The sequence below is a fragment of the Xenopus laevis genome, chromosome 5L, assembly GCF_017654675.1.
Source record: "Xenopus laevis strain J_2021 chromosome 5L, Xenopus_laevis_v10.1, whole genome shotgun sequence".
In the NCBI taxonomy this organism is placed as follows: Eukaryota; Metazoa; Chordata; class Amphibia; order Anura; family Pipidae; genus Xenopus; species Xenopus laevis.
This window is the reverse complement of record NC_054379.1, coordinates 126,452,049-126,465,380: the sequence shown is the minus strand read 5'-3', so window position 1 is coordinate 126,465,380 and position 13,332 is coordinate 126,452,049. Positions and strand designations below refer to the sequence as shown.

Sequence of the window (13,332 nt, the reverse complement as noted above, 5' to 3'; positions counted from 1 at the left end):
CTCTCATTCATTCTTGTGAAGACCATGGATTATATTTTCATTAATACAGATTGTTATGCAGTTGGTATTTGATCAATCACAATTATAATGAATAATTCTTTAATTCTTTCATTAGGAAATGAAGCAAAAGAAAATGGCATTGTTATATAATGAACCTGAATGTATTGCACCAACTTACCTGACAGTAGTAAACCATTTGAACAATTTTACTGTTACACTGTCACTATGTGGACAGTATCAGAAGTGTTTGCAAAGTTCAACTGATTAACCACATGATGGTGCTGTTGTCCTTACAATTCTCAACAGCTTGATATGCTCCTAGTTTTTATAAATACAGAGTTACCTTATTTACCCAGAGCAAAAAATAGCTGTAATTACGAGTGGGACCAGGATTTGTCCCTTGGTTTACCTGCAAATATATATTCCCTGCCACATGCATTCCACTCTATTTCATCACCAATGCTAAATCAGAGATCTTTGTTTAAAGGGAAACTATTGCAAAAATAAACATTTAATATAAGCTTCATCGTACTAAAATAAGAAACTAAAAATTAAAAATTCTGTAACCTTTCTAAGATAATCAAGTTAAGGTGGCCATACACGGGCCGATAAAAGCTGATGACAGACCGAGTTGGCAGCTTATTGGCCCATGTATGGGGCCCTCCGACGGGCTTCCCCGATCGATATCTGGCCAAAAGTCAGACGGGACTAAAAATCCCTTCAGATCGTGGACCGCATCTGTTCGTTGATGCGATCTTGTGATCCAACTGCCCGTTTATCCATCGTTATGATCCAATCGTTTGGCTCTAGGGCCCATGATCGGATAAGCCCGATATCGCCCACCACAAGGTGGGCATATTGGGGAGAGATCTGCTCGTTTGAGCTAACTCAAATAACTGATTACAGCACAAACAAAATCTAACAAAATAATTGACACTGATTCTGGTGATTTTGAATGCGTTAGCTCTACTACATCTACTAGGCAAAAGTAGCCCCCCTAGAGGCTATATTACACCTAGACTTATATTAGACATTTATTGATGTATTTATTTGTCCATCTAAAAAAGCTAGCAATTGCTGTTTTACATTGATACTTGTGAATAAGCATTTGAAATGGTGTGTACTTTTTAGGCTATTTTGTATCTAATGTTATAAAATGCAGCAAAAAGCGATTATTGGTTTATTACTTGGATTTTACATTCTTGCACCACTTATATTTTTGTACTTGAATGATTTATTTTGGAGTGATGGTCAATAACTTAAATGGCTTTCGCTAAACAGAACGTTTTTTAGGTAGTTTTTAAAAACTCACATGAATTCGAAATTCAACCTTTGATAAATGTGCCTCTATATATCTCGAAGGCGCAGTAGTGGCAAGCCATTCTTGTAGTATGGCTTTCTGCAGCCAATCATTGTCTTTGGTTATATGTTATTCCCCTTTAGTTTTGCTTATTAGGGCCTATTCAATGTTGGGTTTAAGTTTTTGTTTTATCAAGAGGTACCAGTAGTCATATACTTTTTGCCATAAGGTTTGAATAACTGGGCATATCCAGATACAATGGAGTAAAGAGGCCTCTTTGTCTTGGCATCTTAAACATGTAGGATTGTCCATCTGACCGATTTCAACGCTTCGTAATGGAGTTAAATAGGATTGATGTAAGATTTGTAGGGCCATAATTTGGTTTTGGCTGGATGGGGTGATCCTCATGTCATGGGGAGTTTATAGATATCAAGAGTGTTGGCATTTGGGATAGAGTTAGCCCATTTCCTAAGGGATGTGTCACCAATGGAGGGATCTGGGTTTGTTCTGATAATTTTCTGAATAAGTGCGGTTGAGTAGTAATTACTGTCTCCTTTCCATATATGATTTAAGCAGGGCCGGCCTTAGGCCAATTGGACCAATTGGGCCCCGCACCTCTGGGGGGCCCCGCACCACAGGGCAGCACAGATAATATTTCCCTCAGCACATGATGCTGCCTGGCCTGCCCCCAACTTTGAGAGTCCAGCCCATCCCCAAATCCATAGGTCCAGCCCACCCCCAACTCTCATAGGCCCAGCTTTCCTCCAACCTTGATAGGCCCTGCCTGCCCCCAATCCAACCAAGCCTGCTCCCAAACTGAATCGGCCCAGCCTGCCCCAAACTAATTGGCCCAGTCCACTCTCCTATTTCCTCCCTCTCTCTCTTACCCTGTGTGCCCCTATTATGTTACCTTGTCTGCCCCTTTCCTTTCTATTTTGTGCCTGTATGCCCTTATTTTCCTAAATACTTGGTGTGTCAGTAGCCAGCAACACTTTGTCTAGGGGCCCCGCCAACATGGTCCCAATTGGGCCCCACATTTGATAGGACCAGCCCTGGATTTAAGGGATTAGAGAGATCTTGCTCTGTCAGATTACACAGAACCATCCTCACATAGTGAATGGTTTGTGTGAGGTAAAATTGTTGGGTATGGAGAAAGGGGAATTTGGAGGTTGTGTCTTTTGTGCATTGTGTCTTTAAGTGTTTGGTTATTTGTGTTTTTTTTTAGTTATTCAGCTTTTTATTCAGCAGCTCCACAGTTTGCAGTTTCAGCAGTCTAGTATCTAAGGTCCAAATTACCCTAGCAACCATACATTGATTTGAATAAGAGACGGGACTATAAATAGGAGAGAAGCTGAATGGAAAGATGAGTAATAATAATAATAAAGTAGCAATAACAATACATTTGTAGCTTTACAGAGCATTTTTAGAAAAAGGCAAATAATTAAAAAACTATAAAAAAATAAATAACGAAGACCAAAGTTGCTTAGAACTAGGCATTCGATAACACACTAAAAGTTATCTTAAAAGTGAACCACATCTTTAAGGAACAGAATCTTAGAAATGAGACAGAAAAAAAAAGCAATCAGAAAAAAAGCAAGCAGATAATAAAGTACATGACAACAATACAAGATGCACTCATGGCTTTCAATGAATAGTTAAACGGCTACACGGATGTGTTATATATAGTTAAGACAATATTTAAAAAAACTCAATGCTCAGTTAATATTGCTGGCAGTAAGAACACTGCAGATCATTGTAGAACTCACTAAGCACAGTGGCCATGTAGAATTAGAGAGATACTTGCTGGGCAGTTACTAATGGGAGCCCATCCATGGACTAAAGGTTGCTATACATGCACAGATATCATCATACAATAGTATGTGTGTGTATGGCAAGAGATGAGCTCGTTGATAGACCAGGTTGGCCACTGTTTACTACTGAATTGTCAGTTACAGGTAGATTTCTCGTTTCTGCCTGTATATCTGACGAATTGGCTGCATTGTAACGTATTGAATCTGTATTGTAACGTAAATGGCCACCTTTAGGTTTAAAAGAAACTCTGGTACCAAGGCTTAAACTATACCCCACTGGCTCAATAGAAAGTGCTAAACTATGGCAGCAGTAGCCCAGATCAGTCTAGGCCTGTGATGGAGCCCGTTCTTAAGTAGCAACTGGTATATTATAAAAGTGCCTATAAAAAATACTGTCTGCTTTGAACATGCAATTGGCAGATTTCAAGTATTCTGAACAAATGGGGGGTGGCAGTTGCCCATGAATCCAAACTTAATTTCATCTGTTGATGCCTCCTCTCAGCGCATGGATGGAACATCAGTAACAGTGGAAGTCGCTGGGCAAAATGCACATAATGCCTTTGTTTAGCCTTCAGGCCAATGGTTTAGATAACTCTAAAGTCACCTATGTCAGACCAGTTTAAAGTGGATCTAAAAAAATGAATGTAAACATGGTCTACCGGGGAGCTGTTATCTTGTGTCAGGGAGCTGCTATCTGGTTACCTTCCCATTGTTCTTTTGTTTGGCTGCTGGGGGGAAAGGGAGGGGGTGATATCGCCCCAACTTGCAGTGCAGAAGTAAAGAGTGACTGAAGTTTATCCTAGCACAAGCCACATGACTGGGGGCAGCTGGGAAACTGACAATATGTCTAGCCCCATGTCAGATTTCAAAATTAAATATAAAAAAAATCTGTTTAACTAGCTCTTAACAAGCTTTAGCAGTGTATTAGCATTACAATATGTTCATCAGTCTGTGGACTATGGAATGAACTGTACAATTATACAGTAAAACTGGCACACAATTTGCAGGGAAAATGCAAGGCAAAAGATAGAACCAGGCAGGCTGAATACAGGCACATGGAAACCTGCTTACAGAAACAGAATATGGGACCAGGGAATCCTGGATATATGAACGAGCATGCAGGAAGCGGGAGTTTCCTTGAAATATCATGCACACCATAAACAGGCCTATGGTAGTATAAAAATAATTCTAGGAACAATGCACCTACAGTCAGCAAGGGAGCCCATTACGGAACCTTTCAAGAGCAAGTAAATCCAGTGAGAAGTTTCACTTGCCTGAACCTTTACTGGGGAATTATTTACAGTATATAATTCAAACTTATTACAAATCACTATACTGAGAATACGCATCATTCCCATCAGTCTCTGGCTCAATGGAGCTTACAATCAATTCACACTACAGCAGCAGTGGTATATGTAATTACAAGTTCAAAATGAGGTAAACAGTACATAGCCTGCAGGATGAGATCACGGAAGGACAGAATTAGGGGAAAGATACTTCAAAAAAGAACAAGAAACTGTCAGATAAAAGCTATGCCACGAGATATTTTGTAGAATACAGTAAATGAAATATGGGTTTATTCAGTCTAAGGGATAAAAAAAAAGTCTAGCATGGGTGTTAAAGGAGAACGAAACCCTAAAAATGAATATGATTAAAAATGCCTATTTTATATACCGAATTGATTGTACCAGCATAAACTTTCAGCTTCTCAATAGCAGCAATGATCCAGGATTTCAAACCTGTCAAAGGGAGTCACCATCTTGGAAAATGTCTGTGACACTCACATGCTCAGTGGGCTCTGAGCAGCTGTTGAGAAGCTAAGCTTAGGGGTCTTTGCAAATTATCAAGCAGAAAATGAGGTTTGTCTTTAATAAAAGCTGATGCTACAGGACTGATTATTAAATTCTGATGCTAATCACACGGATTTCTGTGCTGTCGTGTAGTAATTATCTGTATTAATTACTAATCAGCCTTATATTGTCACATTTATATGATACATATACAGTATCTTGTGCATCGCTCCATAAGCACTAATGATATAAAACTAATGATATTAAAGGACAACTAAAGCCTAACTAAAGAAGTAGGCTAGAAATGTTGTACATTATGTTTTGGGCTTCTGTACCAACCCAAGGCCACCACAGCCCTTTAGCAGTAAAGATCTGTGTCTCCAAAGATGCCCCAGTAGCTCACCATCTTCTTTTCTGCTGATTCACTGCACATGTTCTGCTACTTAGGGACCAACTCACAATATACAGTACACATAGATTCGAAAGGTCACAATATAAGGCTGATTATTAATACAGATACTTACTACATGGCAGCACAGACACAGTGCAATTAGCATCAGAATTTACTATTCTGGCTCTTGGCATCAGCTTTTATTACAGGCCAACCTCATTTTCTGATTGATAATTTGTGACGAACCTTAAGCTTAGTTTATCAACAGCTGCTCTATTCACATGGAGCACGTGAGTGTCGCAGACACTTTCCAAGATGGTGACCCCCCCCTTTACAATTTTGAAGTCCTGGGTCATTGTTACTTTTGAGAAGCTAAATTTTACACTAGTGCAATAAGTTCAGTATAAAAAATATAACATTTTTAGCCATATTCATTTTAGGGTTATCCTTTATATCATTTTAACAGATGTAAAGGGGTTGTTCACCTTTGAATTAATTGTAGTATGATGCAGAGAGTGAAATTCTGAGACAATAAGCAATTGGTTTTCATGCTTTGTCATTTGTGGTTTTTGAGATAAGCTTTTTATTCAGCAGCTCTAGTTACTATGATCCAAATTACCCTAGCAACCATGCATGGATATAAATATGACAGGAATATGAATAGGAGAGGGCCTGAATAGAGAAAGGAGTAATACACAGTAGCTGGAAAGAGTCAGAAGGAAGGAAAAGAACACTATAAAAGTTGCTAAGAATTAACCATTCTATAATGTACGTTAATGTAAGTTAATTTAAGTTAATTTAAAGGTCAACTACCCCTTTATGGCATGGGGATCCAAATTACAGAAAGATCCCTAATCCAGTAATCCCCTCGTCCCAAGCATTCTGGATAATAGGTCCCATACCAGTAATTTAAAAGGCCACTGATAACATTGGGCCATTCTTCTTTATGAACGGAAGCCGTACATTGTATTGTTCAATACATAATCAGGTAAAGTATAACTTTCTTCACCAATGAAGTTAACTCTTCCTTTGGTAAAACTAATATATTTGTCGACACAACTCAAATGCATTTTTGTAAAATTTTATTTTAAAAATGCATCAAATGTACACTGCTTTTGATCAGCTGCTAGCAATACCCTTATGGTTCTCTTACGCACTGAAGTCATGCCACAAACCTTCATGTGTACAAGAGAAAAATTAAACAGAGGACAGAAAATGATCATTAAAGGCAAGATTAGTAAACTTGGACTTACATGCAAAACTAGAGGTAATGCATGAAGTTTAGCACCCCCAGTATATCCACAGTATTTTATTCCTCCCAAGCAGCAGTGGCCTTTTCCCAGGTGATTGAAGTAAAATGACAGCTTGTTACCCTCCAATGGGAGCACAGTAAACCCAGGCCAGCACCTGAATGCCAAAAAACGTTCACTAAACATAAGATCTCTCCGCTGCTTTTGGCCGATTGTTGCTATAACATCACGCTAGATTAATGCATGGGAGAGGTAGATAAAGCCGATTCATGGTCAGGTTCAATTTGTTTTTTTTGTTTTTTATAGAAATGTGGCTATTTTTTTCCCATTTACACAGCTAAATTTGCTCAGTGACTCTATACTAGGCCCTTAAATGATAAGTAAAACTTAAAAGTAAGTGAATGTAAAATAGGGTGCTATTCTAAGCACTTTTGCAATGTACATTCATTTCTTATTTCTTTTTAATTCCAAGATATTAAAGGATTCACGTACTGTTAACATCAATTAATTATGTCACAGCAGCGCCACCTGCTGGTCATTTTCCAACCAGTCTGACCACCAAGTAGTGAAGAAGGTTGTCAGAGGACTGCTCTGATGTTCTTCTGCTTAGGAAAAAACTTAGAAACCTTTCTCAAATCTTTCCTACCCAGAAGAACTTCTTTCTTTCTCCTGACAATTTCCTTGACTACTTGGTGGTCAGAAAATGATCAGTAGGTCGTGCTGTTGTAAAAAAAAGTCATTGATGTTAACAGTACATGTATCCTTTAATATCTTGGCATTAAAAATAATAATGAATGTACATTGCAAAAGTGCATAGAATAACACCCTCATCAATTTTACATTCGCTTATTTTTAAGGTTTACTTATCCTTTAAGGAATTGCCTATAAAAATGCAGAGCAGCAGCATCTGAAACAGGGCAAACCTTACACAGACATTTTCACGCAGCACAGTACAGAATATTCCAATTAGCTAAGAATCAGTCTTCCAGCTTTTGATTTTTAAATTAAAAATGTAACCAATTTTATACATTAAAAAGGGTACAACATTCAAACACAAACAGCTGCAACAAAATAGCTATTTAGTCTATGTATCTACATTGAAAAAAAAAAAAAAATGGTTTCATAAAGAAAAAATAAAATTGACATTTCACTCAATAAGTAGCTCCACAACTGCAGGCTATCAGCTTTATTGCTTTTCTGCATACGGTGCCTTGTGAAGGCACTGTGGTATGGATTAGAAAACTTGGAATGACTTTGGTGGAATAATTTGGAATGACTCAGATGAGAGTTGTATTAAACGGTCATTCTGGAACAGGCAGTTATGTGAAATCCGTTATCTTTCCTTTGTCCTGGTCAACAGATCAAAATATTAGAGTTCGATTATAATTCACAGGTGAATAGCAACATAGGGAGAGGGGAAAATCTTCTTTACATGCCCATCCTGATGCTCTGAATAATCTGGAAAATAGCTGGAGAAAGAAGAGATCATGGTTTTAGTATACCTTGCAGGCAAAAAAAGAACAATATTCTCTGTAATGGGAAAACCTTGATAATCTTTAAATGATATCCTTATGGTATGGGCAGGCAGGATGATTCAGGGCATACCATCTCCTTAGCAAGCAAGGGTATGAAATATTCAGAATTGCCCATTAAAGGACTAGTGTTCCATGCTTTTATAATCAAAGAATATGGCTACAACAGAATATAAGGTTTGCATATTGTTTTACTCATGAAAATATATGTTTACTTAACATTTAAAATGGACAATAATCCATATTTGCTTGTGATGTAGATAATTAATCAGTGCACGGATAACCTATCTGTAGAATGGACTCCTGCTAATCGCTGCACTGGGAATCTAATTACTGTGCAAAAACCAAACATGGAGTAGTTTTAATTTCCTTGTTTGCTCACTATTTAGCTCAAGAAATAGACTTCTTAAAATATGACAAGGCTCCCTATAGCTTCATGACTTACTTTACATTGGGTGGGGGTGTTTCCTTCTATATTGAGATATAATCATGATAATTTTAGTATTCAACATTAAAAAAAAAAAGGGACAAAAATTTTTACATTTTGGCATGGCCCCTGTCTTATAATCAAACTGGCATGCATAAGTGTGACCTTGCTCACTCTAGTAGCACATAAATATTTGGTGCACAGTCCAAGTCTCATTTAACTGATATGATGCAATTAACAATCTTTCAACAATGAAAAACTGTATGTCCACACACAAGTACATCTCACGTGTTTCCATACACTACAGTTCATATCTGCTCCTATTCTTTATCTAATGTGCGGAGTTCTGTGATTGATGATTAACAAACAAGGTCATAGAGAAAAGGAAAAAATAAAGGAAAAGGTTATCATGAGATTAACACTTGCATAAAACAGATATTCTAAATATTAGCTATCGGAGTCTAAAGCAAAATCCTAACATATGGCAAAAGGGCAAACTGGGTAACTGAAGTCACAAACTACTATTCCTGGTTTGTTTAAGCTACGTTACCCCTGAAAAGACTGAGCGTATACACAAAAAAAAGTGTGATGTGTAGCACACAAGTTTTGCTTTGCTAGTACATGGATAAGACTAGTCTGTCATATTATTATAAATTCACATTTCAAATAACTTTACAGAACCTAAGGAAATGCATCTAGGGAAGCAGAATTAGACATAAATGTATTTATTGCCACTGTGCAGTAACTAGAGCTAATAATAAACACAGCAGACAGTAAGGGGAAGTATATGATGAGAGGAATGGCTGTGTATCCTGTGATGTAAGGATAGGGCTAGACTGCTGAATAGTGCATACGTATGCAGCTAAAAGGAAGCCTTAAAGGAACAGTAACATCAAAAAAGAAAAAGTAGTAACAATACAATGCAGTGTTGCTCTGCACAGGTGAAACTGATGTGTCTGCTTCAGAAACACTACTATTGCTTATATAAATAAGCTGCTGTGTAGCAATGGGGGCAGCCATTCAAATAAAAAAAGTATCAAGTTACACAGCAGATAAGCTCTGTAGAACATAATGGTGTTATCGGTTATCCACTATTTATCCTGTGCCATATAGCTTATTTTCAATTTCTGCCATTGCTACACAGGAGCTTGTTTATATGAAGAATAGCAGTGTTTTTGAAGCAAACAGATCAGTTTTACCAGTGCAGGGCAAAAGTACATGATATTTTCATTACTTTAAGACACTTTCATTTTTTGGTGTTACTGTTTCTTTAAGGTGGCCAGGGGAAACCCACATCAGGAAAAGCTCAGTAATTATGAGTGAGAGTGGGGATGTCCCAAACAGCTGTTCTACAATCTCTCTTACAGGTACTTATCATTGGTCAGGGAGGGTTATGACACAGTGGCAACCTCATTGGTACCCCCAACACTAGTATTATCACATCACCCAACATTGCTCGTGTGGCAGGTAATCCTGGGAAACATAGTACAGTGGCAACTGGAAAAAACATGAGTAAATTGGCTTAACTGTGAGCTAAAGTTAGATGAGGAGTACCACAAGTGTCTGTAAGGCATTAGCTCTATCAAGAGATATTGCACAATTAAAGGGGTGGTTTACCTTCAAACTTCTAGTTGTTTTCAGATAGATCAAAAGAAATAACTTCTTCCAATTACTTTCTATGTGTGACTGTTTTTCTAATATTTGAAGTGTAAAGTGTAATTTTTCACCTTCTGAAGCAGCTCTGGGAGGGGGGGGGTCGCCGACCTTGTAAACTGGTCTAAATGGATACATTTAGTTGATACATTTCTTATCTTTGTCCCTGCTGAGCAGAGTTTCATTACAGGCAACTGTTGGAATTGATACAATAGTTACTAATACTCCAGAGATGCTGCTGAGAAATGTATCACCTAAATGTTGCAAAATTGTAACAGTTCTGTACATGAATTACTGAGCTGCCAGACAAACACCAGAGATCGAACTTTAAACTTAGATTTTGGAAAAACAGCAAACAAAAATAAATAATGGAAGGAAATTTAAAAAAGTCTTTATTTCTGGGGAACCATCTGAAAACAGCTCAATTGAAAAAAGTGTGTGGAAGGGGAACAACCACTTTGAGCAGTACTGGTATGGCTTCAGCATATGTTTTGGGATTCCAAAGGCTACTGGGACAGGTGTAAAGCTTAGAAACACTATGAGAGGATGGGTAGAGGGGCTGTGCAAGGCGATTAATATATATATATATATATATATATATATATATATATATATATATATATATATATATATATATTATACTATAGGATGTTGTTGGCAGTCAGTATAAGTAATGGAGCTATAGGGGGTGGGTGGTGAGGACAGGGGGTGGAAAGAGAGAGTGCAAATAAGCTAAAGTCAGTGGGACATTGGAGCGGTTATGAGAACATATGGTAGCACCAGGAGTATTCTGCACAGTATCTGTGGGAGCTCACAACAAGAAAGAGCACTCTGCAATACTGAAATGGCTCTTAACTTGTTACTGCTGGTCAGGGATGTGCCAAGCTAGTTCCTTATGTTAGTGGGAGCTGCCATACAGGTAAGTGCAGGACACAGTAAGCATTAGACAGGGATGTGCCAGACTAGCTTAGTGGGAGCTGCCATACAGGTAAGTGCAGGACACACACAGTTAGTATTAGACAGGGATGTGCCAGACTAGCTTAGTGGGAGCTGCCATACAGGTAAGTGCAGGACACACACAGTTAGTATTAGACAGGGATGTGCCAGACTAGCTTAGTGGGAGCTGCCATACAGGTAAGTGCAGGACACACACAGTTAGTATTAGACAGGGATGTGCCAGACTAGCTTAGTGGGAGCTGCCATACAGGTAAGTGCAGGACACACACAGTTAGTATTAGACAGGGATGTGCCAGACTAGCTTAGTGGGAGCTGCCATACAGGTAAGTGCAGGACACAGTTAGTATTAGACAGGGATGTGCCAGACTAGCTTAGTGGGAGCTGCCATACAGGTAAGTGCAGGGCACAGTTAGCATTAGACAGGGATGTGCCAGACTAGCTTAGTGGGAGCTGCCATACAGGTAAGTGCAGGACACAGTTAGCATTAGACAGGGATGCGGCAGACTAGCTTAGTGGGAGCTGCCATACAGGTAAGTGCATAGTCTGTAGAACCAGAGTAAAAAACCGGAAATAAACTCACCGGATCCACAGACCACGAAGATAAAGAGCGCCAGTAACCAGGGTCCCACTGAAGATTTCTCCTCTGTGACATTTCTCTACGGGGAAAAGAGTAGAGGGGTTAGAATGACACAGACTCCCCGCCAGCGCCGCCCTTACCCAGAGCCAACACATCCCACCCAGCCGGCAGCAGCGCGTCCCTATAGCACGTACCGATGACTTGGCCACGTTGCCTCTCTGTGTGATATTTTTGCTGTGCTTCTCGTTCGCCATGCGGATTCTCTGCTTGGCTACCATGACTAGGCTGCGCGCGTTACACAGGGATAGGAAGGAACCGATGGGCTGGAAAGAAGACCCGAAAGCACTCGGCTTCGCCTTGTTGGGTGTGTGAACACTGACTACCGAGTTGCCGAGCTGCCAGCGTATGCAATTCCACAAGCCACGCCCACAACCGGAACTACGCGCTCTCTGTGAAGAGCGCACGTAGCTGAACCTTGTCAAATAGTCCCTCCCCTTGCAAACTCGGCGCACAGTGGACATGTGCTCAGTAAACATTGGCCAGCCTTATGTGTCTTTAGTGCGTGGCTTGTCAAACTTTACCCAAGAGTCTTAGGGGCTAGTGTTCCATTTATGTATAAGGCCACGAAAATAAATTGAAACACTGTGATGTAGAGTTGAATGAGATATGTGTGTTCTCCAATATCTGATGTATGGCACTTCTTCATTATCCTACTTTCAAATAAACAGTTCGCCGTTCACAACTCATACTTTAGGAAGTTGGGTCCCTATGTGCTCCCGTAGAAAAAAAGAGGGCAGAAATCTAACTTCCTGTGCTTCATAGGGACTGGTACCTACAAGTTCTTAGAGCTGAATACTCTAAAAACAGGGCAATTTCAGCCCTCCTATAACAACTGCCCTGAGCTGTGGCAGTTAAAAAGGCCTGTGTAAGTAGTAATATTAAATTGCAATAAACGTATTAATTATTTCTATATCACACTGAAGTCTATCAAAACCATTTTTACCCAAAAAATCTTTGAGAACTGCCTCAAACTGTCCTTAGTGAATAAAACGAATGAACCATCATCCACTATATATGTGCATATTTCTATAAATAGAAGACCCATTTTAACCCTTTGGATTGGCAACAATTGATTTTATGTGGGTCAAGAGAATCCAGTTTTTTATAGAGTGATAACGCCAGCAAGGTAGAATCAGATTCCCTATCACATTTAAATCAAGGGGAAATTATTGTGTACCAGGATAGTGATTTCTGGCAATATGCTTTTCTGTACTCTTGATTTTAATTTCTTAATAAATAGAACATATATTTTGTTACCACCACATATTTGTTTTTTACTTAGACATTATTTCTCTTTTTAAGTGATCATTATCTTGTTCTGCTGCTAAAGCCTGACGCAGTATTAATCTGCATTTTGCCAATCCTATGTTGATTACTAAATGTGGCCATAGACGCAAAGATCCGCTCATTTGGCAACATCGTCAAACGAGCGGATCTTTCCCCGGTATGCCATTAACGAGCATGGCTATATCGGGAGTAATCTGATTGTTCGGCCGTATGGCTGAACGATCCGATTACACTGCGCAATGGGCTCTGGCGGGATCGGTCGGGTCAAAATCAACCCTGACTGATCGACCAAACGAC

The 13,332-nt window shown here is 39.2% G+C and overlaps 1 protein-coding gene across 1 annotated transcript; it reads right to left on the bottom strand.

The window, feature by feature from the left end:
* Positions 1-7,713: 7,713 nt before the first annotated feature.
* LOC108717063 (stress-associated endoplasmic reticulum protein 1) lies at positions 7,714-12,189 on the bottom strand. Its single transcript, XM_018263807.2, has 3 exons — positions 11,883-12,189; positions 11,692-11,767; positions 7,714-8,011 (listed from the first exon to the last, which is right to left on the bottom strand). Exons 1-3 carry the CDS (start codon positions 11,964-11,966, stop codon positions 7,971-7,973), a joined length of 201 nt encoding a protein of 66 aa, XP_018119296.1. The 5' UTR covers positions 11,967-12,189; the 3' UTR covers positions 7,714-7,970.
* Positions 12,190-13,332: the final 1,143 nt, after the last annotated feature.

What these genes read in the sequence shown, in the direction of transcription:
- LOC108717063 (XM_018263807.2), bottom strand. Translation starts at nt 11,966, where the DNA reads ATGGTAGCCAAGCAGAGAATCCGCATGGCGAACGAGAAGCACAGCAAA. An exon ending in GCAACGTGGCCAAGTCATCG is followed by an intron (nt 11,768 to 11,882) that starts GTACGTGCTATA and finishes TTTTCCCCGTAG; the next exon opens with AGAAATGTCACAGAGGAGAA. An exon ending in CTTCGTGGTCTGTGGATCCG is followed by an intron (nt 8,012 to 11,691) that starts GTGAGTTTATTT and finishes TTCTTTCTCCAG; the next exon opens with CTATTTTCCAGATTATTCAG.